The following is a 25,810-nucleotide window of genomic DNA, read 5'->3' as shown; positions in this document are numbered from 1 at the left end:
GACACGAGGGACGCGCTAGACAGCGGGCTGGCGCCTTTCGCCAATAGCAATTTATCTCTTGCCGCGCTGCTGCACTGTCCTTCAGCTGGGGCGGAGCTGCGCCGGTGACGGGCCTGCTCCCCTCTGCCATGCCATGAGGCTCCTCTCTTCTGGAGATTGAGTCAACGATTCATCAAACTTCCCGAATATTCTCAACGTTTTTTAATAACTGTTGTCACTGAACTTTTGTTCCAACCAACTACGCTAGGCCTTCAATATGGCCTGCCCTCCACGAGATGCTTTTCAGATTGGCTGGATCTGCGCCCTCCCGATCGAAGCCGCTGCTGCCGCTGAAATTCTGGACGAGAATTTTGGGATTCTCGAGGAGCAAGATCCAGCGGACACAAATACCTACACGTTGGGCCGAATTGGCAAACACCATGTTGTGATCGCCTGCCTTTCCGGAGGCCAATACGGAACTACCTCAGCCACTACTATCGTGACTAATATGATTCACACATTCTCCAAGTCACTTCGGATTGGATTGATGGTCGGTATTGGGAGCGGAATTCCCTCGGTTGCTCATGACATTCGCCTCGGCGATGTCGTGATCAGCCACCCCCAGGGCACTTATGGTGGGGTGATCCAATATGATATGGGAAAAGTTGTTACAGGTGGTGATTTTGAACGAACCGGCTCGTTGAATAGTCCTCCGAGGGCACTATTGACTGCACTTAGCGCGATGAGAGCTGCCGCGCTAATCAATGAACCCCGCTACCTGGAATATCTCCAAAGTGCGATTGGAAGTACCGCACAAACTCGGAAAAGTTTCGGCCGACCTGCTACACAGTGCGATCGACTATTTCAGGCAAAGCACGATCATCCTGTGAATGCGAATAGCTGCAATGGATGTCTAGTGGAATGGGAAGAGATAAGAAGTGAACGCGAGGATAGAAATCCCCAACCTCACTATGGTATCATTGCGTCCGGAAATTCTATTATCAAACATGGGGAGACTAGGGAGCAGCTGAGGTCGAAGACAGGAGCATTGTGCTTTGAGACGGAGGCAGCTGGGTTGATGAATGACTTTCCTTGTCTCGTTATCCGTGGAATTTGTGATTACGCTGATTCGCATAAAAACAAGCAGTGGCAAGGGTATGCAGCCATGATAGCGGCATCATATGCTAAAGAGCTACTAGGATATATCCGTGCAAGCCATGTTTCACAAGAAAGCTTGGCGGTGGATACATGCAGTAAGTGAAATCAAACATATATTAATCTTAAATCAAGTCCGGCTTACTTATATGGTTCTGTATATATAGACGAATCAAGGGACGAAATCAGGGGCACGAACCAACGCCTAGACCGAGCATACAATCAACACGAACAACATCATCATGAGCGGGTCACCGGAGCTTTCACAGATCAGCAACAACATTGTTACGCAGCTCTCAAAATTTGTAATTATGCAGAGCAAAAGAACATCAATCCAAGACGAGCAGAAGGAACATGTCAATGGGTGCTACAGAACTCCGAATACCTTCGTTGGTGGGAGAGCAGCAGTAACGATCTCCTCTGGATATCAGCCGACCCGGGATGCGGAAAGTCTGTACTAGCAAGATCTATTATCGATGACTACTTGCAAGCTTCTAGTCCAGAAGTGGTGATATGTTACTTTTTTTTCAAGGACAATGACGAACAGGATCATCTTGATACAGCGCTATGCTCAGTACTCCATCAGCTCTTTACCCAGCGGCCGTATCTATTGGACCATGCGATACCGTCTTGGGTAAAGAATGGGGACAAGCTCCGACACAAGACTGAGGAGCTTTGGCGTATCTTTGTAACGGCCACATCGGCCGAAGCATCATGCAAGACGATTTGTATATTGGATGCGCTTGATGAATGCCGGGAGGTTGATCAGGGTCGATTGATTGGGAAGCTCGATTTATTTCAACGCCAGTCATCATCATCAACACAAGATGCCTGTTTGAAATTCTTAGTCACTAGTCGCCCCTACGACCATATCCAGAATCACTTCACAGCGATAACAGACTCTTTCCCGCATTTACATCTAAAGGGAGAGGAAGAGAATTCCCAAATCCACAAGGAGATCGATATTGTTGTGAAGATAAGAGTTAAAGAGCTAGCCGAGACTGCACGACTGCCACAGGATATAACGCAGCGACTCGAGCAACAGCTTCTTCAAATGGAACACCGCACTTATTTATGGCTATATCTAGCTATAGACGATATTCGATCTATATTCGAGAATAGCCTTCGGCCTGCCAATGAATCAATCCGAATGATACCCCCTTCAGTGAATGAGGCATACGAAAGGATTCTTGGTCGGGTCCCTTCTAGTCAATCGGATACTGCGAGAAAGGTCTTTCAGATCATCATTGCAGCACGGCGTCCTTTGACAACAGTGGAAATGGCTATGGCGCTGGGTATAGCCGTCTCTCCACAATCACGAACTACAGCGGAAGCTGGTCTTGATTCATCGCTGATAGGCAAGAGACTCCGTCGTCTATGTGGACTTTTTGTCTTTACCAATAACTCCAAGATCTACCTCATTCATCAGACTGCAAGAGAGTTTTTCCTTGGAAACGGAAGTTTGAACAAACTCAATATCGCATACTCGTTCACCGTGAGCGACACTGAGGACCAAATGGCTCATATCTGTATGAGATACCTATCGATGGAGGATTTAAACGACGATCAAGTTCAGACAAGCTCACACTATCAAAGTTTTCTAGAATACTCAGCAGTATTTTGGCCCTATCATGTGAGACATATGGCTTCGTCTATGAACCAGGAAGCGAACGACCTGCTGGCCCAGTTATACAACACCACTACAAACCGATTCTGGCTGTGGTTTCCGATATTTTGGAAGACAATGATGCCACATACAAGCTTGCCTACCATGAATGCAGTCCATCTCGCAGCCTTTAACGGGCATGAGCAAGTGATCCGCCGTCTGCTTACTAGAGAGGATACCGATATAAATGCAGCAGATAGTGGGGGTTCATGTCCGTTGATGTGGGCCTCGTCGATTGGACACGAGAATGTTATACGAGTCTTACTGGAGTATGGAGCCGATGTCAACGCTCAGGGTGGAGACTACGGAAACGCCCTCCAGGCTGCTTGTTCTGGAGGACATAACAAGATTGCGCAGATACTGATAGAGCGCGGAGCCGATATCAACTCTCAGGGTGGAGACTACGGAAACGCCCTCCAGGCTGCTTGTTCTGGAGGACATAACAAGATTGCGCAGATACTGATAGAGCGCGGAGCCGATATCAACTCTCAGGGTGGAGAATACGGAAATGCCCTCCAGGCTGCTTGTTTTGGAGGATATGACAAGATCGTGCAGATGCTACTCGAGCGAGGAGCCGATATCAACGCTCAGGGTGGTCACTACGGAAATGTCCTCCATGCTGCATGTTCTGGAGGACATGACAAGGTCGTGCAGATGCTGCTCGAGCGAGGAGTCGATGTTAACGGCCAGGGTAGAGAATACGGAAACGCCCTCCAGGCTGCTTGTTCCCGAGGACACGATAATATCATCCAGATGCTCTTAGAGCGCGGAGCCGATGTCAACGCCCTAGGCGGATACCACGGAAATGGCCTACGGGCTGCTTGTTCCGAAGGACATGGTAACATTGTGCAAATGCTGTTAGAGCACGGAGCTAGTGTTAACGCTCAGGGTGGACACTACGGAAATGCCCTCCAGGCTGCTTGTTCTGGAGGACATGACAAGATTGCGCAGATGCTAATAGAGCACGGAGCCGATGTTAACGCTCAGGGTGGAGACTACGGAAATGCCCTCCAGGCTGCTTGTTCTGGAGGACATGACAAGATTGCGCAGATGCTAATAGAGCACGGAGCCGATGTTAACGCTCAGGGTGGAGACTACGGAAATGCCCTCCAGGCTGCTTGTTCTGGAGGACATGACAAGATTGCGCAGATGCTGATAGAGCGCGGAGCCGATATCAACTCTCAGGGTGGAGACTACGGAAATGCCCTCCAGGCTGCTTGTTCTGGAGGATATGACAAGATTGCGCAGATACTAATAGAGCACGGAGCCGATGTTAACGCTCAGGGTGGAGACTACGGAAATGCCCTCCAGGCTGCTTGTTCTGGAGGATATGACAAGATTGCGCAGATACTAATAGAGCACGGAGCCGATGTTAACGCTCACGGTGGAGACTACGGAAATGCCCTGCAGGCTGCATGTTCTGGGGGATATGACAAGATCGTGCAGATGCTGCTCGAGCGAGGAGTCGATGTCAACGGCCAGGGTAGAGAGTATGAAAGTATTGGGAGCATGCATCAAGCTTCCATTTTCGACCGGGGCTTCCGGAATCATGGAACATATTCATCAACCAAGCCTACCTTCGAATCATCGACGAATGTGAAGACAGCGCCAAATTCGATGAGTCAGGTTTTCGCAGACCTTAGTGAAAACTTAACTGGCGAAGTCTCAGATGAGGAAAGCATCTATTCGGCCCGCACTGACGTAACGTCCGCCGACGAATACATTTCCGAAATTTCAGATGTTCTTTTGGAACATTTGGAGGAGGATTTGCCCGATGTCTCTGCCCTGAACAGGGTTTCAGGTGCTTTAGAAGAGCTCTTAAGACTTTTTGCGATGCAGCTCGAATTTGAAATCAAGTCACAAGTAGCTCGAGATGCAATGGTCTTTATTCGTCAATACCGCCAGTGAGTGCTGATTTCCATTTATCAGACAGCCTATTCATCGTTATTGTTGAAGGTTAACACAGCAGCAAGGGAGATCGCAACATCTTTTCGGCAGAAATGGCATTCCAAACAACGGGAAAATAGTCAAGAAGACATCATGTCAAACAAAGAGATTATTGACAGGTACTTTGAGGGAATTCCAGAGGATTTAGAACCCCCAGTATCGGAGAGTGACTTTGTCCATGATGAATTGGCATCCTCTTCAAACCATGATATTTCACTTATAAGTGCCCAACCTGAAAATCCGACTGTCGTCGAAAATGGCCTGAGTATAGACCACCAACAGTTAGTGCAATCTCGGGCCTTTCGGTGGCTGCTTACACGACTTCAAAGAAAGCTTCATCTCGTGACTGCAGATCCAGACAATCTCTCTATTGTCAGAGGAGAAATTTTGGGTACCCTTCCTTCTTCTGGCAAAGTGAGTAGATCACAGCCAGTCAAAACATTCAAATCATTTTTCAACGTTGATTGGGATGTTCTGGCATTTGTCGCACAGCAAGAGTACCGTGAAAGAGCCGACGAAGCAATAGCAACAGCAATCACCCTCACCGGAGGCCCTGATGGTGCTCAAGCAGCAACAACTACCCAATACTTTGATCAAACTTGGCCTATTTCAGGTCCATGGATTTTGCAAGCCCTGAAGTCCGCTGCTCTTGATAGATCTGGCCATTTCAATGCATGTGGGTATTTGCTACTCTGTCTGGACAGCTCGTAATACTTACTATACTGGAACTATTAGCTCACCTTCGAAGGGACCTGGAGATTGCTATCTATCTACAAAACTCTAAGACTCTGGTGGAAGTCTATGGCACCGCTGACTTTATCGCCGAGGTTGGCGAGCAAATTGCTTGGCTTGGCTCAGCCCTACGTTCGTCGCCCTTTGACCGCGGGGTTGCTTTCTGTACGCCGTATATACACAGAGTCTTGAGCCAACCATCAGCTGAGAAGATAGACGGCTCTGAGCCCTATGCAGTCTTTCACTATGAACTCTACTTTCATGTGGAGCATATATACCAGCAGCCTCTCCAGAATGGTATCTGTTGGCACGGACTGTTCAACAATCCAGTTCTTGTCCAAGGATTTCCTATCCTTTTCAGAGCCAATAATGACAACGGTCTTGAGATTTCCCTGCATATGATGGCGGGCCTGATCCAGGCGCGGCGTGTCACAAATTTTGACGGACAACTCTACATCAAGAGCTTTTCTAGTCTTCTCTTCCCGACCAAAAAAGTTGGCGGCATCATATTGTGGCACTTGCTTTACAATGAGGATGGAAGTCGCATTTCGTATGTCGACTCCCGGGTACGAAAGCTTGGAGCTGTCAAGGCGGATAAAATCAACTTTTTGGAAATTGAACACCTGCGACATGTTTTAGGATGGTGTAGTAAAGCGCAGAACCATGCAGGTACTAATTCAAGCCAGACAAACACTCTATATTTAATGGAATGTCTTGCTAATATTGAACAATTGCAGGATCACACCAAGCGGACTACAATATTAGACCCTCGGGACGTCGTGAGCCTCATGCAGGGTGTAATCTTGAAAGATTTAGCATATCAGGTGGAAAATTCATCAGCGTTGGGGCTTCATTTGCCATCGGTGTTAAAGACATACCGCTGCATTTGAAGCGAAACGGATGTTACTTTGAACAGATCAAGGACATATCTTCCAAGTTTGTTATTTTCTATGACGTCGGCGACAGAAGAGCATGGCTTGTCAATGGGGCAAGTGCTTTACTTCATCTCGTGAGAGCTTCACTCGAAGATGATCGGCAGAGTAAGATTGGTTCCAAGTTACTTTTTCATCTCGACAAATTGAAGAGACCGACATGCGAGTATGCTTCGGGTTCAGCTATCGAAGTTTTGATCGATCAACAGAATATGGAACTGCCAATCTTCCCACACAAAAGGGAATTATCCGAGGAAATAAGCACTGAGGCTCCTGATTCTCCAAAACAAGTGAGCAAGACGAAGGAGACACACGTTTTACTCCAGGACCGAGTTGAACAGATTTATCACTTCCTGGAACAGATCCTGACTTATCAAATGGACAGGGCTGGGCGGCCCGGCCTAGAGGCGAAGTATAGGCCTCGAAATTACTTGGAAGGGTTCGACTTCATGGATGTCGCCACCGGTGCTGATCCGGTTCTATTGAAGATCACCGGTCTCCAGTCCACTGGAAAATGCTGGATAGACTTCACTCGAGCCATTCATGCAGTCACTCTATTTGGCCGAGGGTTTGGTGAGATAATTCGCCCACAGGCACCAAGCACGCCTTGCGGCTTTTGGGGCCAAATGCCAAAGGGAGCTGATCACCTGGCTGTTTGTATCCCAGATCTCAAATCCATAATCCGCAAATGGGGAGATTGGGAAGACATTCCTGTGCGGGTGGTCGATGATATACTTTGGCACAACCCAGACAAACTCTTTGAAAGCTGTCACTGCCATTCACGATCTCACAACATATGTGATCGAGCACAAATACTGCTTCCATCTGGTTTCAACTTCCGACGCCTGGCAAACCGCATTGCCAGTCCTGTCTTGGGTGGAGATGACGATCAGGGTGCTGTCATCTTCGGTCATAGTCGCAAGTTACCAATGCACTGGCCCGATGAGTCTAGCAAAGATCCCGAAGAGATGCTACCCAATACTATCCTTCATGGTACCGAACAAGAACGAATGGAGAATCCATCAAGCACCAACGAAATGTTAGCCCCTCCTAGTGTTGTATCGACGAGCTCAATCTCACAGGAAGGGCATATCACCCAGCTGTCAGATAATTCGGGGGAGCCCGTGAGTACACTGCAATCATCAATTCCAACGAATTCTACAGAAAGTTCATCAGAAGTCACACAGCGGGTCCCCACAGAGTCACAAGATGAAGGTAACTCAGCCATGCGACGGACACGAAATTATTTGTTTAAAAAGGTGCGGTTTTCAAGAGACAGGAAAAGTTGAAACTTGAGACAGATTATTCGTATCCGACCTAATTCAACATCCACCGGCGCTCTCTTCCGCCTGTTTTATTTCCATGCTTTATCCTCAGTACAGTACATAACGCCTTCACTGCCTCACCAAGGAACAAAATGCTTGACGGCACTGAGCGACGTTATGTAGACGTAAAGCATTTTCTGCCTGCCGCTCAACTTAATGCTGAGTGAGTACGATTGCGCCGAAGTGTTCTGCTGGTTGCCGTTGATCTGCGGGTAGCGGAGGAAAAGGAAACACGTAATAAATGCTAGACTTGGAGGGTCTTTATTGATACAGATCTCTTGGGCGCCAAATAGAACCTAAAGATAGATCAGGTCTATGGTACATTGACCGCACATAAAATGTATTATTCATAAACAGACACTCTGGAGGATCTTTCTCTTCGATCGATTTCCATTATTCCATCCGGAATAGCTGGGTCGGCACCCCTGTTGAGAAGTGCCTCGACCACATCCACTTTACCCAGTTTAACAGCCTCATGGAGAGGAGTTCTAAATCCCAAAGGGTTTTCGTAAGTCGTAAGAGGTAGGGTGATTCTCAAATATCACTTGGTTGATGGACGGACGTTTATCGAAAATGAATTCTAAGACCTCGAGATAGTCGACATTGCTCCTTCGTACCGCGTAATGCAACAGCTGTCCATATTCGATAGAGCTATTGTTTTCAAAAAGCAGTTTTATGACCTCAAACGGGGCTTCTTGGACTGCGATCGAAAGAGGGGTAATATCAAGAACGCACTGGGCGTTTGGATCTGCATCATGTTCGAGTAGCCACTCGCAGAGCCCCTGGCTGTGAAATGACCCGTCTGTGGATAAGAATCAGCTTCCATAAATAAGGAAAACAGGCTATGAACTTACATAAGTAGTGAAGGTATATTCCAGGAAATTGGTTGGTTGATGTTATAGCCGTTGGCCATAACTAGGCTAAGAGACTGATAATCCGTCGAGAGAATGGCACTCTCGACGTGGTAATTCCGCACAGGGACACCACAGTCTAGAATGTAAGCAGCCACATTCATATGACTGTGCTGCTGTGCCAAAGTCAGGGCATAGACCAAGTCATTTGTGGATATTTCTGTCAGATTTTGATAATTTTTAGACTTGATGTATATCTCCAGATTCGCTGGCTTCTTTGTGTTTGAGCTCCAAAGGTGGTGGTGGGTTGCCAACCACCAAGCTTGAGATATCCGTACCTTGAATTTTCGATCAGAAAATATTAAACAAAGCCCAGTCGACTAAGAAGTGAAATAAAAGAAAGGATAGAAAATAGAAAGCGTTTATAGCGGCTCTGGGTTTAACTAGCTTTAATACATGGTCTGTGCCATTCCCATTAGATACCTCATGACCAGCCCTCCACCTGGGCAGCCGCCCTGGGCTGCACCTGAAGTTGCTTATAAGGTTGTCATCCCCCTAGGGTGATTTGGGGTCAGATTCCTAAGATTCATGTGACCAAAGAGTCAGCGCCATGTCTCATTCCTGTCGGTGCACACCAAAGTCCCAGCCACAATGTATCGGTTCTAACTTCAGCGTGAATCATCGCTCTTTGATAATAAAACGACGGACGATGGCTTCTTCCGAGATGGTGTGAGGGTCGCAGACAATGGACTGATCTATCCAATGCCCTCAAAACCTCACAAATATCTCTAGGCATGCCTTGTCGCATTAGTCGTTCAGCCCTGACAGCTTTATCCAGATTCAACCGGTCCGATCTTCAGACCTAACACCTGCTTGATGCAGGAACTCCTTGGAAACGACTATGACATCTATGACGAACAGGCAGAATCTAGTGGGAATGTAGCAGATCCACAAATGATTTGTATCAAAAAAAGTACGATCTACCGTGGCTTATCTTCGTCTCAGGCTGATTATTTCTAGGTACAACAATACCTACTTCCTTACAGCTGTTCCATGAAGAAGAGTGTAGATTCTCGCTTCAGCCATCGCAAAACTACACGAGTTTGTTAGCTGACACTAGTCTCAGATTTGAATGACCTCAATAAATTTTACTCCACATCTGCCCTGATCACCAGTGCAGTAGAGTGGATGGAATGTAATGGGTTCCATGATGCATTTGCAGATAGCGCCACACAGTTATTATTATTCTTATTATGAACTCCTCTTGATGAAGCTTATCTTCTACCCGACTCGTACGTCAATTTTTATCTGGCTCCATCTTCTATATCGCTTTCTTCCTCTCGCATGGTGAAGTTGATTCGGCACCCATGCTTTCCCATGAAAATTTGGCCGGTCTCTGAGGGGTGCTATCAGGGATACAAATAGTCATTCGGTTTAATTATATGTATGCCAGTAACCATACGTCAATATCTGATCTTCCAATTTTGTGGCGAATGAAGAATTCCTGCTATGACTTGGGCATCGTTTCTCCATAACCACTGAAAAGAGGTGGAAGTTATCAGGCATAAGACAGAACAAATTTCACGAATTGCACTATTATGATTATGCATTGAGAGCTATCTAAAATCCAGGGTGTAACGAGAAATGATAAAAGCAAGATAGCACATTTCCTCAATAGTTACATTTTTCCATCTGGGGACAGGCGTGGTTCCAGGAAATCGAAGACAACTTGATGCAATCGAAAGAAGGCTCCTTGGTGACAATGCGTGTCTCCACCTTCGTCTGCTCGCAGACTGACAAGTTTGTTTTCGCAGTGCAGATTCTTCCGAAGCACCTCTGGTTGATCTTTCAGGAAGTGATCATTCTCTGCGTCAATTATCAGACACGGTGTCTCAATATTTTGACTAATCCCCTCTAAAGTGTATTTGTTGACAGCGCGACTCAGTTCTGCAGCAGATTCCACACCGAACGTCCATTTCCCGTTGCGCAAAGCCCACCGAATCCCAGTCGAAAAGGATTGCACGCAGTGGAATATCCCATTGTAAATCAAGTCGTATTTGTTTTCAACCAGCCTTTGAATGAAGGACGGTTGGTGGGCTCGGAATGCAGAACCAAAGTCGTACACGCCATCATCTAGGATGAGAGCCCGGGCCCGATGCTCCTGCGTAGCTCCTCGTGCTACTAGGTATCCACCCATGCTCCATCCAAAAATGACTATGGCATTGGGGTCGATGTCCATGCGAGTCAAAGCATAGTCGACAACAGGGGTGAGCACATTCTCCCAGTCGTGTCGGAAGTGCAAATGTTGTCGTCGGATAGCGGCACCTTGTCCGGGGCCATCGAAGGCGAGGAAGTTATAGCCTCTTGCTAGAGCAGCTGCTCCAATCGCAAACCACCCTTCACTCATTGTTGAGTCATAACCCCCGTTGAAAATAATTGTGCGTCGTGGCGCTTTGGTGTTGTCAGGACTGACAAAGTATCCTGGTAATGATGTCCCTTCGTAGGGAATGCGAATCGACTCATAGGCAAATGTAGACAACCTCATCGCCTCTACAAATGCAGTCTCCGATCTTTCATATAGGAAATGTGATATTTTGTCTTCGTCGACATTTTCTCGGCGATAAAACTCGGCTGTACGGAAGTAGTTCGATGCGCGAAGGTATCCATGGTAGGCACTTTCTTTGTTTTGCACCGATTCCGAGTGCTCTGCATAAGAGAATGAACGTTCCGCAGCTTTCTGCCATTCGCGCACCCAGTCTTCTTCGTTCCCAGGCCGGATCTTGGAGCAGATAGCTATCACTTCACCAAGATCTGCACCGCCATAGTTGCTATAGCCGGCAGCTCGAAGTGCTTCATAGCTGAAGGACTCGTTGGATTTGAAAAAATGATTGATAAGCATTGGCAGCAGGTAGTGGAAGGTTTGGAAGCTTTTGAAAAAAAGAGGTGGAAACTATGAAGGACCGATCCTGATAGAGGGGACAATGGAAGGTGAAATAGGAAGTTGATCGGGTATCACATGATTGTAAAACACGGATCTCATCGTGGAGAACTCTCCTTCCATCCTGTGACAGTGAGCTCAAACTTGGTTCATTCTTATGGAGTCGGTCCGAATAGACGTAGATTCGGACCGGCTGGCATTCGGGGCAGTCGGGGCTCGGCGTTGGTAGAGACCGCGTTTAGTCGGTAAGTTTGCGCGAACACCGAGCACATTCAATATATAGTCAAATTTCCTTGTTCGCTCTGCTCCCAACATCTATTCGATTCCTAGGCTGACGATCTTTGCTAAGGTGGGTTTTTTTGTTACAGATTGGAGGCGTGTCTTTCATTCGAACCACCCCGAGGTACAAACCGTCCGCTTACTATTCCGTGAAACAGAGGAACCAAACCAAGATGCCCAACCAATACCGTGACATCCAAACCGTTAACTCAACGAGCTTTTTATATACCCTTGAGCAGAACGTGTCTGTGCCTTTGGGGAACGGTGGTGTGGTTCGCTGCAATGTGTATAAGCCCAAGGCAGCTTCAGCGGGGAACCGGTTCCCCGTGCTTATGACATATGGTCCGTATGGCAAAGATGTTTCCTATGAGCAGTATGTGAACTACAATTATTCAGCAAAGGATCAATATCGCTAAGTCAAACAATAGATTCAATCCGAAAAGTTTTTCAGAAGTCGACACAGCGCACCAGACAGAGCATTCTGCATGGGAGACTCCGACCCCCCTCTTTTGGACCGATCACGGATATGTTGTCGTGCGAGCAGACGAAATCGGTATCGGACAGTCTCCCGGTGTGTTGGACGTGAAATCCGCGACTGCAATCGATGGATTCTGTGACGTGATTGAGTGGGCTGCTCAGCAACCTTGGTCCTCTGGAAAAGTCGGCCTTCTCGGCGTCAGCTACTATGCTGCCACACAATGGCAGGTTGCGGCCCGCCAGCCGAGAGGTCTATCGGCCATTGTGCCATGGGAAGGATTCTCTGATCCCTATAATGAATCCTTGCGACATGGTGGTATCCTATCGAACAAATTCTTTGACATGTGGTACGCTCGTCAGGTCGCACCGAACCAGTACGGGCTACCCGGGCGGGCAGCACGTAACTGGGGCCCAGACACTGTTGAGGGCGATCTCACAGCCGATGAATTAGATGCAAACAGACACAAAGCTGTTTTGCATGAGCAGCGATATCGAGATGATGAACAACTAGCGGCCCTCAACTTCAACCTGGAAGATATCACTGTCCCCATTCTAAGCGTGGCCAACTTAGGGGGGAGTTTGTTACATCTTCGAGGAAATGTGAATGGGTATTTATGGGCGGGATCTGAGTTCAAATATCTGCGGTTTATCGTCGGACGGCACGATCTACCCTTCTACTATCCCGAAGAAGTAGAAGTCCAAAGAAGCTTCCTCGATCCTTGGCTGAAAGAAGAAGACCGAGAGGGATGGACAACGAAAGGAGCACTTCCTGCAGTTGATCTAATTCTGCGCCAAGGAAACGTTGGGTATAATAATCCAGCGGGAGAGAAAAGTTTCACTCGCCGAAAGGAAAGTGAATGGCCATTGGCGAGGACAGAATACACACCCTTTTTCCTTACAGCAGATCAAGGGCTTCAATACGTCCGACCAGGGCAGCCACTGGCCACAAAATTAAGTTACAGAGCCCTAGGTAAAGGTCGACCTTCTGATATTTTGAATTTCACATCAGCGCCCTTCGAGTCGGAAACAGAGATTACTGGACATATTGTGGCTCACCTGAATGTCTCTGTCAGCAGGGACCGATGGGGAAGCTCTCCATCTGGCTTGGACTTGTTTATCAGCCTGCGTCATTTGTCACCGTCTGGCGAAGAAATTTCCTATACGGGCTCTGCAGGGGAACCCGTCCCTGTGACCAAGGGGTGGCTCCGTGTGTCTCTCCGCAAAACCAATCCTCAGCATGCGCGACACCGTTCTTGGCTACCATATCGGGATTTCTATTCTACAGATGTTTTGCCTGTGATTCCCAATGAGGTGTACCCTGTTGATGTGGAGATATGGCCGACAAATGTGGTTATTGAAACTGGGGGTCGGTTAGTTCTAGAAGTGAGCTCGGGAGACACCGCAGGGACTGGATTTTGGGGTCACGACGACTCCATTGACAGGTACGGCTGTGACATAGAAATTCCTTTCTAAGGCGATAATTCGATCTAACAGTTCTCTAGGTCGGAAACGGTCTTCAAAGGTCAGAATTGCATTCATTTCGGATCGGATTATGTCAACTACATCACTTTGCCTATCATTCCCCCGAAATAATAAGTTTCGCTCAAATGATTGTCTGAAATCATTACAGAGTGATGGGTCAGGGCATAGTTTTCAGTAGCAATATATGAAAATTGTTCAACGTTCAACCATAAGTTCTGCAGAGGTAATTCAATCCGAGAAATTGTTGATATCGCCCTGCTCTTTTGTAGAGTCTCATACATTAGATAAATTCAGCTTTGATTTAATTTAAAGTCAAAAAGTAAACCCTGCAATGGTGCGAAACTAGCCAAATGTGCTCCAACCTTGTTGGAAAAGGGTGGAAGGTTCAAGCCCAGCAAACTGCTCAACTCCAGCCTCCTCGAAAGACAAGCTATACCAGTCATAATCGTGTGGTAGATTGATCTGGCCCATCAATGAGTCACTTGTTCCTATCTCACCTGGAGCCTCAAACTCATTGCCGTTGGCACTAGCGGGGTGGGAGCTTTGTTGGGTATAAAATCCTTCTCCTGCACTCTTGTTAACCACTGAGAGTTGCAGCTGTTCATTCGAGAAATCCATGTTTTGATTAACTCTTGCGGACATTTCGGGAGGTCCGCGGTCATTGAAGTGTGTCGATGGTTGGTCTAAACAGGGATTAGTCTATAAAATTACGATTTCAAATTGAAATGGCATGCGTGTCCGACATACTGCCTCGTGAGTCTGTTGGTCTGGGTCGTCTTTTATACTTCGAAAGGTCTGTTTGCATCGCAGCATGCAAGGTTTCCCACTGTAGATCTTTAGTTTTAGAGCACGATACCAAATCGATGGTACATAAGAGAGACATGACTTACCGGACGTTGCAAGGCCCTCCAATAGACTCGAAGATTATCTAATAAGTGCAAGATTGATTTCACAGCAGCTAGTCTGCAACCCTTTTTACCCGCTTCTGTGGGAGGTCCATTGTCCTCTTTATTCTGACAGGAAATTTCCGTAGCCAGAAGCACAATACCTGCGACAAAAGCACCATAGCCGACAAGAGGAGGTAGGTGTGAAACATGACGCTGACCATAGAGATAAGGTTCCAATAGGCGATGAAATAGGTCTGCGTGTTTTGTGACAGTCTCTGCACTTTGTCTCTGCGTATCAATGTCAATTTTGGGGTCAGTAGAGATGCCCGAAAACAAAGGCACAACCATCGAGTGTATGGTCATTTGGCACTGGTGGTAAAGGGCATCATGCACGAGCAATATAACTTCAACTTCGGAGGTCAAATCATTCTGATATCCAGAATTTCTCAGCGAGACCGCATCCTCAAATAATGATGTTGCCAGGTGAGTTAATTTCTTCCCCGAGTCGAAATTTTGAGCAATCGGAGAAGAGGCATGATCCTTGCACAAAAGTTGGGCTTTTGCCCTAAAGAAACAATCATTCAATGAGCTCCATGGCGGATTAAAGTCCCCAGGGTCAACACATGCACTTACCATAAGCCCACCATTTTCATTAAGAGTGCTGCAGCTCCAGGGGGAGTATCGGTCCTTGTACCAGATTCCAGGACACTTGAACACCAATCCCCATCCATTTTCTCACTAAGAGTTATCCTAAAACCTGATGATGTATTGGAAATTAAACCTGGGAGTGGCACCATGGCCACCTCTTGCCAGGATGATTTGATGTAGGGTTCTGGCTCCATGACAATGCTTGTAGATGTCCAGCAAGCCCAGAAGCATCGACGGCCAAGTTCTGATTCGAGCGACACGTCAGAATCATTAGTTTTATCCGAAATCTTCTTGCTATACCCAAGGAGGTGGCAGGAACGGTAGGCGAGTGCTGTAAATTTGTCAACACCGCATTCTCAAGTATCCCTGGGTATGTGAGTTAGGGTTGGTCATGGGCGCAAGAACTTACCAAGACATAAATTGCCTCGGTGAGGCTGGCCAATACCAAACCAATACAGTTGCAGACACTGCAGCGCTTGGATTATCATAAGGGATGGAGCGTCCATGGCCAATGTCATAGCTTCTCTCAGTGCAGCTTTCGCCCACGGGAGTCCACAAGAATGATACGCGCTCAAAATTTTTAATTCCGCAGGCCCACCTGCAGCATGGTGTTCATCGTCTGAATGCGATGGTTGAAGAAATCTTGAACACCGTGTTAGCTGAATTGTTCAGCAAGAGGGACCGATGGCATAAAGCGTAACATACAGGGTCGCTAACGCAAGTAAAGCTCTAAGAAGAGCTCCATGAAGCCCCCCCTCAAGATATTGTTGAAAGAGAATGGGCTTATAAAACAGTAGAGGTGCGTTATATACGCGCGTAAAGTATATTTCCAGTAAAGAAAGACCAAGGGCAGTTGGTGGTAAAGGTGGCTGGTCTGAGGCGCACGCTGGTTCCGTTGCGACTGAACTCATCATGCGCAGCTGAGTTGGGTAGGACTGGAGACCAATCAGTCATTTGTTCACAAATATTTCTAGCATAGTGGACCTGTGTATCAGGGCGTACATCAGACAGTACTGGAGTTCGTATGAGCCCCGCAGATGCGTCATCCACTTCAGCATCACTACGAGGGAGTATATTTCCTTCAAGAGGCTTATTGGGTCTCTGTGGCTCAAAGGCGGAGGTCTGTTGCGACGCAGATTCGTTACGAGGACGCTGAATGACAGGTCGTCGAGGGCGAGTATGTTCCCGCCTGTGTTCGGTTGCCCTGTGCACAAGCCGGGGGCCGCGTTGAGTCCGTGGACCCCGGCGATCTGGAGGACTCGGGTAGTTACATGTCGCGTTGAGTCGCTCGCATCGAGCGCATGCGGGACGTTCACGTCCACACTTGAGCTGGGAGTGATTCACTTTTAGCAAAGCATATTCGGCATCGGAATAAACATGCAGTCACCTTCTGTTCGCGACACCGCAAACATGCAGTGATAGATAAGTGTGGCTGAACGCTCATATCTTCTCCGCTTTCTCGAATCTCGGGGATATCCATGATCTCTGTCGCATGAATAGGTTGCATAAATTCGGTCTTTCTTCTATCACACAGTCGGCCCGAACCAAATTCCCTCACCGCCTGTTTCACTCAGCTACCATACGGAGAGGGATTTGCAAAATCCAACCCTATTTCATGCTGTGCTGTCCACTTTCCGCTATGGACAGGATTTCTTATTCGGAAAATGGGTACTATTTGGCATGATTTATCAGATATAAAAATCCCAACTTCCACTCCAGGCTTGATCTGGAGCCCGAGGTTCGGATACCCCCGGCAAGTAAGTATGCTATGGTTTATGTGATCGAACTGAAGGGATTGGCTTTAGACTTCCAGTTTGTCCGAGGCTTTGGCGTCTAGATGTGACTTTTGTCACGTCGTCAAATCAATTCGCGCCGAATCACGTGTATCTCTTCCCATTCAATCGGGCCGAATTCTTTACGAAGGGTTCCAGTCTGGACAACCCACCTTCGAATATTGGCCACCTAGACCTCTCTCCGGAAAGGTTTCGAATTCCTTGATTACCAAACCTAAGGAAACTCACATAAAATCCGCGGTGTCAGGGGGACCCCTGAACTTCAAATCAAGCCATGGAAATTATGGGCCACTTTCCTATATTCAACCCCCAAGCCTAGCACAACACAATTTGATTCATACCTTTTCCGTCGATTGAATTACTTCTGCCATATCAAGGAATACGATAAAAAGATATCATGATCGAGATCCCGCCTAGCGTCGTCGTTAGCTGGCCTACCCCAGATTATGCACATCCTGAGACCAAAGGCCCCGCTTTGCCAATTATCGTGCTTGTCTTCTACACTCTAGTAGCATTTGCTTTGGCTCTTCGCTTTTTTGGCAAAATCAAGATATCCAATGGTATCTGTGCAGAAGACATTTTGGTCAGTCTTGCAATGGTTTGTTTTACATCTAGATAATCCACTGAGCGGTCTGCACATATTCTAACATTTTACTTCAGGTTCCAACTAGCGGTTTTACCATTGCTGTTTTGTTGGGTAAATGGAGATATTTACTAGACAGACATGCATGGGATCTACCTCCGAAGTGCTACCCTGGAGCTAGTATTCTGGCCACCGTCAATTTCGTTCTTTTCTGCTTGGCGTCAACCTTTGTAAGGTTATCGTTTCTTACATTTTACCGGCGTCTCATAGCTCATCAAGATTTGCGATTCTACGCCTCAGTCATCTACTTTACGATTCTGCTAGCAATCGGGCTAGCTATCGCATATACATTGGGCTTACTCCTTCGATGCAGGTTCGTGTCGTATGACTGTCCTGCTACAATTTTCCTCTTTCTACTTGCTAATTGAAGGGTCAACAGTCCGATCAAAGCCTCTTATGATTTCAATCCTCCGTTGTTCCATCCTCCCTATCCATACCAATGCGGGAATCGTGAAATGCTCCTTTTCACTGGAAGTGTTATCACAACAATTATGGACTTCTGGGTGGTGTTGGTCCCCATGCCAATCGCTTGGAAGCTCAGCTCAGTCTACCGGCAAAGGAACGTATTGGTGTCTTGGCCATGTTTCTTCTGGGTTTGCTTATCTGCGCTTGTGGAGCACTTAGGACCAGATATATATATACTCTTTTTCATACCTACGATGAGTCTTGGGTTGCATACTCTATTTGGATCTTATCAGCCCTTGAGCTCGACGTCGGAATCTTATCTTCATGTGCCCCAGCTCTTCGAATAGTAGTTAGGGAGTATCTGAAAAGATACCGCGAGCGATTTGGTGACTGGAAGCAGAGGAATGAGAGCTTGAGTTCATTAACTCATCTGAAAGAAAAGGAGGTCGCATACGTCAGCATCTAACGCTGGGGACGAACTCGAAATCCCCAAGAGTTCATTCTTTGATCTTTAAATATCTCATTTGATAGGATTCTATGGAAATCACTTAGAGCACCAATCAGTTCATCGCAGCCTACCATTCCATCAGCAAACCATGGCATCGTAAGATGTTGGTTGCTAGCCGTCGGATCGTTCCGTTGCTCCACGCGATAGACTGAAGGCGATAATTTCTACTACACAATCTCTAGCCACTAGATATCTTCAATATTCTTCTATGTCAATATTCTACCCCAAGGTCCTTCCTACTATCCACTTTACAAGCATAGTAACATTAACTGAAAGGTATCGCGCCAACACGTGAAGCGGCCGATAACATCGGAGGGAATACGTACCACACATCTTTAGGGCTCTCTGTCGGCCGCTTACGCGTAACTGCGATGAAGTCTCGAGTGAGACGGCTCCGGTCTCGCAAGACCATTATGATCGTAGAGGAAGTCAGTATGATGGTCCTAACCATGATTAGTGTGATTGATAATTACTATAAAATCGCCAACTCTTTTGACAGATCCTCCCTCGATTTCTTCGGTAGCCTTCCCATCGTCATCTGTATTGGCGACTCCTGTCAGTTTCCACCTGTTCGGGGACAGGCACTAAAGGAACCAAGAAAGAGTATGGATGAGATCCACTCACAGCCAAGCCATACATACACTAACCTCCGAACCAATTCACTCTTACCGAACCCCGCCCGATAGTCGCCTCCATTCGGGCCGACTCCCTCTCCTGACGAATGCGAAAAATACACTTTTGATTCCTATAGTGTGTCAAAATATGGAAAGCCCAAGTGGGTTAGAAATCTCCTTATAATTACTAACCTTGGCTAATTCAAAGCACGCTCATGCACAACGTCACACGACATCCGTCATTTGTATAATACAAACAAAGGCAAGAGCAGAATTCTCGTGCACTCATCTTCCCGTCTCACGTATTTGCAGCTATAAATGGGAACTCGAAATGATAGCCCCCAAGGGCTATCCCTTACGGGAAATTCCAATTCCAATGCCAATAGCACTTTAAACCCAAGCCTATCTGCGATGATTGTCCAATGGGATGATAATGATCCCATGCATCCTTATAGTATGAGCTTAGGAAGAAAGTGGTTGACTGTTGTTACTGTCTCCATGGGCTCGCTTTGTGTGTGAGTGTATCTAACTTATTCAAAGTTCAGTGACTGATGAAAAAAACTTTTGATAGTGCTTGCACTTCTTCCATATATTCAACAACTTATGACCAAATTATGAGCGAGTTCCATTGTTCTCAAGAAATCGCCACCCTTGGTCTTTCACTCTTTATCTGGGGAATGGGTACGAAGATACTATTCCTCCAATTGCTTCCAAAATTAACACCCAATATTCTCTTTGTAGGCACCGGTCCGCTAATATTCAGTCCTTTATCTGAGGTAAATCATACAGAAACCAATGCGAAGGGGAAGAGCTAATGCATTTAACAGATCTATGGCCGGAGAGTTATTTACTTATACTCACTTACTTTCTTTTTCATTTGGCTCATACCATGTGCTGTTGCAATGAACATACAGACGTTACTCATTGGGCGATTCCTCAATGGTTTTGCCGGTAGTGCATTTCTAAGTGTTGCAGGAGGTACCATTGGGGACATGTTTCCTCGGCACCAGCTAGCACTTCCCATGATGGTATATACTGCCAGTCCATTTATTGGACCCGAACTTGGGCCGCTGTGAGTGAACGATGTTGACACTTTATGTTTATTGTGGGATATACTTACCAATGCTCAGTATTGGAGGATTTATCAATCAGTACACTAATTGGTACGTCTCAATCTCACTGCTAAGGAGGGCAGAGGTAAAAACATACAAGCTGAATCCATGGAACACAGGCGCTGGACCTTTTACATGCTGCTGTGCTGGGCTGCTGCAATGCTTCTTTTGGTATATTTCTTCGTGCCGGAAACTTATCAACCCATGTACGTTTACGCGAAATTTGTTTTGTTGAAAGACGGCCTGACAGATTACTACAGACTTTTGAGACGAAAAGCACAACAATTACGAAGGCAAACTGCAAACTTGGGTCAGTTGGTACCGAGCGAAAAGAATTCTTTTCCTCTACAAACAGTGATTTTACGATCTATATACAGGCCTGGTATGCTTCTAGCCTTGGAGCCTATGTGTTTATGCCTATGCATCTACTCTGCACTTCTTCTTGGGATTCTCTATCTTTTCTTTGGTGCTTTTCAAGTTGTCTTCCAGTCTGTATATGGATTTGAGCTGTGGCAGCGTGGGCTTTCATTTCTTGGCCTCTTGATCGGAATGTTCTTTGCCGTGCTTTCTGATCCATACTGGCGATGGAACTACTGCCGACTTGAAAGAGAACATCAAACTCTAAACGGAGATGACTCTGGATTTTTTCCAGAATGGAGACTCCCCCAGGTATTTATCTGTCTTTTGTTTCTTTTGACTTACCGCTAGCTAATCGTAGAACCTTGATCGGTAGCTATAGCAGGGGCGCCTTTAGTCACTATCGGCCTTTTTATATTTGCTTGGACAACCTATCCTAGTGTTCATTGGATAGTGCCAATTATTGGAAGCGCCTTTTTTGGAGCAGGGTATGTACCTCCCCGAGCAATCTTTTCACATGGCAGAGGGACAATTAGGGCACTTTGTCATAAGTAAAGTGAGCCTGATTCTAACTGAGTCCTGTTTACTCTAGAACTATTCTCGTTTACTCTGGCATATTTACATTCCTTGTTGACGCCTATCCCTCCTATGCCGCCAGTGCTTTGGCAGCAAATAGCTTTACTCGATCCACGTTTGCGGGTGTTTTCCCTCTATTTGGTAGCCAAAGTAAGGGGAAGGATTTGAAACTTCTAGTCCGGACAATACTAACATTTTCATTCTTTGGCCAGTGTACAATAAATTGGGTATACACTGGGCCTCATGTCTCCTCGCATTTCTGACAGTGGCGATGTTTCCTTTTCCGTGAGTCCATTTTCTACGCATGTGTACAAAACCCCAAATTAATATCGCCCGCTGCATTAGATATATTTTCTACATGTATGGTGCGAGAATTCGCAAGAACAGCCGCTTTACAGAATGAATTGTTCGGATGGGCCTTTATGGTATCAGGGAAGTACATAAAATGTAACACAGTTGGGCTTCATACTTTTGTCCAACGCAACATAATAGGTCCATATCTTGCATTTTCGATCAGAACATATTCGACAACATGTTGGCAATCTTGGTGAAGAAGCCAATTCGATATTACTATAGTATACAAATGTAAATATGTGGGTACTAGCCATGACAAAATAATTGAGATGTTGTGGAATCCCATTGAATGGGTGCATATGTATCAAAGCCGAGCTACCTCCTGTTGGATAGTCTCAGTATTCATCAAAGCCCGAGATTTCAAGTTCAACCTCTTCCACATAGCCTTGCGGCGTTCATGGCCCTCAAAAAATGCCCTCACCCACTCGCGGCGAAACTTGGGCAGCTTACGTCCCTTGCCAGTCTCCCCCTCGCCAGCTAGACGTCTCACCGTCTCGAAGTAGTCTTCGAAATCTGGGAAGAGCAGTGTAAATTTCACACCATCACCACGAGCCTTGACACGATCCGCTTCCCATTTTTGCATCGCTTCAACAGATGGTAGCGTAGCTCGGCCGGCCAGCAGCCTTGCAGCTAAAACCGATTGCCATTCGAAGACCTTGAACGTCAGACCAGCCGCGACGGCGCCGACAAACAATAGTGTCGGGTCTTTTTGCCAAACAACGTGTTGGTACAGATCGGGGACCCGGTTATTGCGGACTGGAACTGCTGGTAGGAATGGCAGTGTCCAGCTGTAGCCTGTGCCGAAAATTATGTGGTCAACGTCCGTGATGCAATTGCCGTTCGTCAAGTGCACAGTCCTGTTCGAGACTCGTTCTATTGAGGGATGTTTTTTTATCTTGGGGTGGTTAAACGCCTCGTCGCCAAAGTACCCGTTAGCGGCATGTCCAATTGTAATTGCGTGGACTGGTTCCTTTGCCGTTTCCACAAGATCGACTGCGATGTCGGCTGCTGAGACAGATGCGCCCACAACCACAACTCGCTAGAATAATCACGTTAGCACAATGACCCTGAGATAATATAGTTGTGCAATGTGAGAATTTAGCTTACCTTGTCAGCAAATGTGTCTCTCCCGCGGAAGTGTTTGCTGTGAAGTACACTGCCCGGTCTGGTCTTCTCAAACGCCTCCAATCCTTCTATTGGGGGTATATATGGGACCCAGAAGTGGCCACTTGCCACGACAACCGCATCAAACCACTCAACCCACCAGTAGTCACTCTTCTCTCCATCCTTTCGGAGCGTTACTTTCCACTCCGTCCCCACCTTCTCAACTCGTTCGACTGTGGTGTTGTATGAAACCAGGTCGCCGTAACCCCGACGTTCCACCAGACTCTCAACGTATTTTCGAACCACATCCCACTTTCGGAATGGGGTTTCAGGTCCGTGATGGGATATGGAGACCTCGCTGCGCTCCTCTGGGAAAGGTTCCTGGGCGAACTGCATGGGTAGAAAGTCGACATTGGTTTCCAGATAAGGGTAAACAGACGACTCAGTAAATCGAGGCTGGTCTGATTTTGGAGTCTGCGCAGGCAAAATTTCGGGGATATGTAGTGGGGGATCAGCTGTTCTTGTCGCCAGAGATGCAAAGTCGCGGAGCGTTGGAGGCTGCGATGAGTCGCCAATCCTGGGCTTTTGTGTCAGTCATCGCCGAAGAAGCTTCAGAGAAAATAAACGGACCAACAGCCTCCAGGGCCCTCGCGGCGCTCAAATACACGGATAATGTCAAAGGTCTTTTCTTGCGCCAGAGCATCTATCGCAATGGCTCCTGCCGGCCCGGCGCCGATGACCGCAACCCGTTTAACAGATACCATGATATGAATTAAACAAACTAAAAAGGAATAGACTACTGAAACAGCTATAGAATAATCCCGAGATTCAATTGCGATATATAGATGCCATGCGCGAAATCCCGTTGCAAATGCCGATCTGGGGTGTTTTAGCCCGATCTAGGGTTCGCTGCTGTCGTCGATTATGGGCCTTGTCACGCAATTTGGCGTCGCGGGGCTACGACTTCGAGCCAACCAGTTATGAAGCAAGAAACTTCATTTAGGAAATTGCTATTCAAACCCCTTCAAATCCCGTTGAAATAAGACAGCAGGCCCCAAGCGAAGGATTGTGGTTTAAAGTATTTTGGAGCTCTGGCGCGCGTCTTTTAAGGGATTTATCGTAGCACGCCATATTATAGATTATGATAGGGCTAATGAGGTAAATATCTAGCAGTGATAAGACTAAGCGATGAAGTCTATAATTTATCGTTTATTATACTTGAGGATCTCTGAAGCCTGCTTGCTATCTCTACCTCGCCCGTCGCCGTGAGGTATTAACAAGTCCTCCTTTACCAGTCCACCAAAAACCAATAATATAGTACGGATATAAAAATGAACGATGAGAAACTAGATCTCAAGGGTAGCCCCTCTGAGCATTCTACTTCATCATCGGTGACCGTATTGCCCGAATGGGATCCCATCCATGAGCAAAAGGCTCGCAGAAAGTAATCACCAATGACCCCTATAGGCAGAGTATCAAGGATTTAGCGCTGACATTCTTTCTCCCAAGGATCGATATGTCGGTGCTGCCTCTGCTTTTTCTCGGTCTTCTTGTTTTCCAGTTAGACCGCATGAACATTGCGAGTGCATTGACTGGTGGCTTCGCAACTGATATCAACATTTCACAGTCTACTATCAATTTGGGAAATCAGCTCATGTTCATGGGCATCGTGGTCTTTGAAATACCATGTAACATGGCCTTGCAACGGGTATGTACGAGACCATCTCTCCGGAAGATCTGATCCTAATAGGAACTTTGGCAGGTTGGTCCTCGCAAGTGGATTTCGGCTCAGGTCTTTCTCTTCGGTTTACTTGCTACGATGCAAGTATTTGTTCGCAATCGAGGGTCTTTCCTAGCTATACGGCTGCTCTTAGGATTTGCTGAGGCAGGGTATATTCCTGGTGCGGTCTACACTTTGTCGTCGTGGTATACGAAAAGAGAATTGGCTAAGAGAGTTGCCATTTTCTTCTTTGGCATGTTTGGTGGCAACGCTCTTAGTCCTATCTTGGCCTTGGGAATTTTGATTCTTGATGGTCGACACGGTATTCGAGGGTGGCAGTGGCTCTTCCTAAGTATGCAGGTTCTAAATACAAGACTTCATTCGCTAACACATCAATAGTTGAGGGGCTATTCACTATCTTTGTCTCATTCCTCCTATCACTATTCCTACCTGGATCACCCGATCTTACCAGACCATTATTGAGCCCGGGACTTATCAAGTTCTCGGATTCCGAGAAGGAGATTCTTCAAAAACGACTCGAAAACGACAATGGCGGAAGTACCGAGGCAGCGTATGGCGTGCACATCCCGCTAAGAGTTGTCGCTCGTACTGTGTGTTGCTATCGTCGCTGGCCGCACTTTATCTCTACATTCGTCGTGTTTTCGACATGGAGTCCCCTAACCACTTACACGCCGTCCATCATCATGTAAGTATTCACTGCCAGTGACAGATGGATTTATCTAAAGCTCATTTATACAGGTCACTCGGATTTGACAGAACAGCAGCAAATGCTTTAGCCGCAGTTGGCGCATTCGTATCACTTGGAGTGGTATTCTTCTTCGCCTACATGAGTGATCGAACCAACCTCCGAGGTGCATCTGTAATCACTGCTCAAGTCTGCTACTTCATTGCCCTGGTAGTAACTCTCAAGGTCCAACCCCATGCCGGTAAATGGTCACGTTGGGGACTTTGGACTGCTGTGAACAGTCTAGCTGTGGGATACCATCCCATACATAACTTTTGGGTTCAGATCAACTGTCGAGATCCGAGGGAGCGGAGTATCAGCATCGCGTGGGTTTTTCCTATCTTCTTATTTTGACCTTGACTGGAGCTGATGAGAGGCTTGACTGCAGAATGTGGGTTATGTCTGCAATAAGCGGTTTAATGGTTGGGACACAGTATTTTCAAGCGGACGACAAACCATTGTAAGTGAAGTATTATCCGAAATTCCATACCGAACAGTTTCTAATATCAACAAGTTATTCAACGGGCCTACGTACCATGATCATTATGGTATCCTTAGGTATCGCGAGTGCTTTGGCGCAG

The 25,810-nt window shown here is 46.8% G+C and overlaps 10 protein-coding genes across 10 annotated transcripts; 5 read left to right on the top strand and 5 right to left on the bottom strand.

Annotated features, from left to right (window-relative positions):
- Positions 1–256: 256 nt before the first annotated feature.
- N7471_000197 (uncharacterized protein) lies at positions 257–4,708 on the top strand (the record flags this gene model as incomplete). The annotated part of the gene is made up of 2 exons (XM_057272918.1): positions 257–1,232; positions 1,302–4,708. 2 exons carry the CDS (start codon positions 257–259, stop codon positions 4,706–4,708), a joined length of 4,383 nt encoding a protein of 1,460 aa, XP_057141097.1.
- Positions 4,709–4,840: 132 nt separating this feature from the next.
- On the top strand, positions 4,841–7,700 carry N7471_000196 (uncharacterized protein; the record flags this gene model as incomplete). Its single annotated transcript, XM_057272917.1, has 3 exons — positions 4,841–5,423; positions 5,483–6,148; positions 6,217–7,700. 3 exons carry the CDS (start codon positions 4,841–4,843, stop codon positions 7,698–7,700), a joined length of 2,733 nt encoding a protein of 910 aa, XP_057141096.1.
- A 524-nt stretch (positions 7,701–8,224) lies between these two features.
- Positions 8,225–8,751, bottom strand: N7471_000195 (uncharacterized protein; the record flags this gene model as incomplete). Its single annotated transcript, XM_057272916.1, has 2 exons — positions 8,225–8,522; positions 8,591–8,751. 2 exons carry the CDS (start codon positions 8,749–8,751, stop codon positions 8,225–8,227), a joined length of 459 nt encoding a protein of 152 aa, XP_057141095.1.
- Positions 8,752–10,265: 1,514 nt separating this feature from the next.
- N7471_000194 (alpha/beta hydrolase family protein) lies at positions 10,266–11,486 on the bottom strand (the record flags this gene model as incomplete). Its single annotated transcript, XM_057272915.1, has 1 exon — positions 10,266–11,486. The coding sequence occupies one exon, from the start codon at positions 11,484–11,486 to the stop codon at positions 10,266–10,268; it is 1,221 nt and encodes a 406-aa protein (XP_057141094.1).
- A 491-nt stretch (positions 11,487–11,977) lies between these two features.
- On the top strand, positions 11,978–13,874 carry N7471_000193 (CocE/NonD family hydrolase; the record flags this gene model as incomplete). Its single annotated transcript, XM_057272914.1, has 3 exons — positions 11,978–12,177; positions 12,233–13,723; positions 13,784–13,874. The coding sequence occupies 3 exons, from the start codon at positions 11,978–11,980 to the stop codon at positions 13,872–13,874; spliced, it is 1,782 nt and encodes a 593-aa protein (XP_057141093.1).
- A 231-nt stretch (positions 13,875–14,105) lies between these two features.
- N7471_000192 (uncharacterized protein) lies at positions 14,106–16,778 on the bottom strand (the record flags this gene model as incomplete). The annotated part of the gene is made up of 8 exons (XM_057272913.1): positions 14,106–14,446; positions 14,511–14,589; positions 14,654–15,215; positions 15,284–15,629; positions 15,708–15,940; positions 16,004–16,233; positions 16,301–16,627; positions 16,686–16,778. 8 exons carry the CDS (start codon positions 16,776–16,778, stop codon positions 14,106–14,108), a joined length of 2,211 nt encoding a protein of 736 aa, XP_057141092.1.
- Positions 16,779–19,003: 2,225 nt separating this feature from the next.
- Positions 19,004–19,343, bottom strand: N7471_000191 (uncharacterized protein; the record flags this gene model as incomplete). The annotated part of the gene is made up of 3 exons (XM_057272912.1): positions 19,004–19,090; positions 19,121–19,231; positions 19,317–19,343. The coding sequence occupies 3 exons, from the start codon at positions 19,341–19,343 to the stop codon at positions 19,004–19,006; spliced, it is 225 nt and encodes a 74-aa protein (XP_057141091.1).
- A 236-nt stretch (positions 19,344–19,579) lies between these two features.
- N7471_000190 (MFS transporter) lies at positions 19,580–21,569 on the top strand (the record flags this gene model as incomplete). The annotated part of the gene is made up of 6 exons (XM_057272911.1): positions 19,580–19,776; positions 19,833–20,037; positions 20,089–20,333; positions 20,493–21,052; positions 21,113–21,218; positions 21,323–21,569. 6 exons carry the CDS (start codon positions 19,580–19,582, stop codon positions 21,567–21,569), a joined length of 1,560 nt encoding a protein of 519 aa, XP_057141090.1.
- Positions 21,570–21,964: 395 nt separating this feature from the next.
- Positions 21,965–23,528, bottom strand: N7471_000189 (uncharacterized protein; the record flags this gene model as incomplete). Its single annotated transcript, XM_057272910.1, has 3 exons — positions 21,965–22,699; positions 22,768–23,341; positions 23,395–23,528. 3 exons carry the CDS (start codon positions 23,526–23,528, stop codon positions 21,965–21,967), a joined length of 1,443 nt encoding a protein of 480 aa, XP_057141089.1.
- A 567-nt stretch (positions 23,529–24,095) lies between these two features.
- N7471_000188 (uncharacterized protein) lies at positions 24,096–25,583 on the top strand (the record flags this gene model as incomplete). The annotated part of the gene is made up of 5 exons (XM_057272909.1): positions 24,096–24,208; positions 24,274–24,472; positions 24,527–24,836; positions 24,884–25,190; positions 25,244–25,583. 5 exons carry the CDS (start codon positions 24,096–24,098, stop codon positions 25,581–25,583), a joined length of 1,269 nt encoding a protein of 422 aa, XP_057141088.1.
- Between the last annotated feature and the right edge of the window lie 227 nt (positions 25,584–25,810).

This window comes from Penicillium samsonianum, assembly GCF_028829775.1.
Source record: "Penicillium samsonianum strain IBT 33392 chromosome Unknown utg000001l_segment0_segment0, whole genome shotgun sequence".
NCBI lineage: Eukaryota > Fungi > Ascomycota > Eurotiomycetes > Eurotiales > Aspergillaceae > Penicillium > Penicillium samsonianum.
Note: the sequence above shows the minus strand (reverse complement) of the source record. Positions and strands in the feature narration are given on the sequence as shown.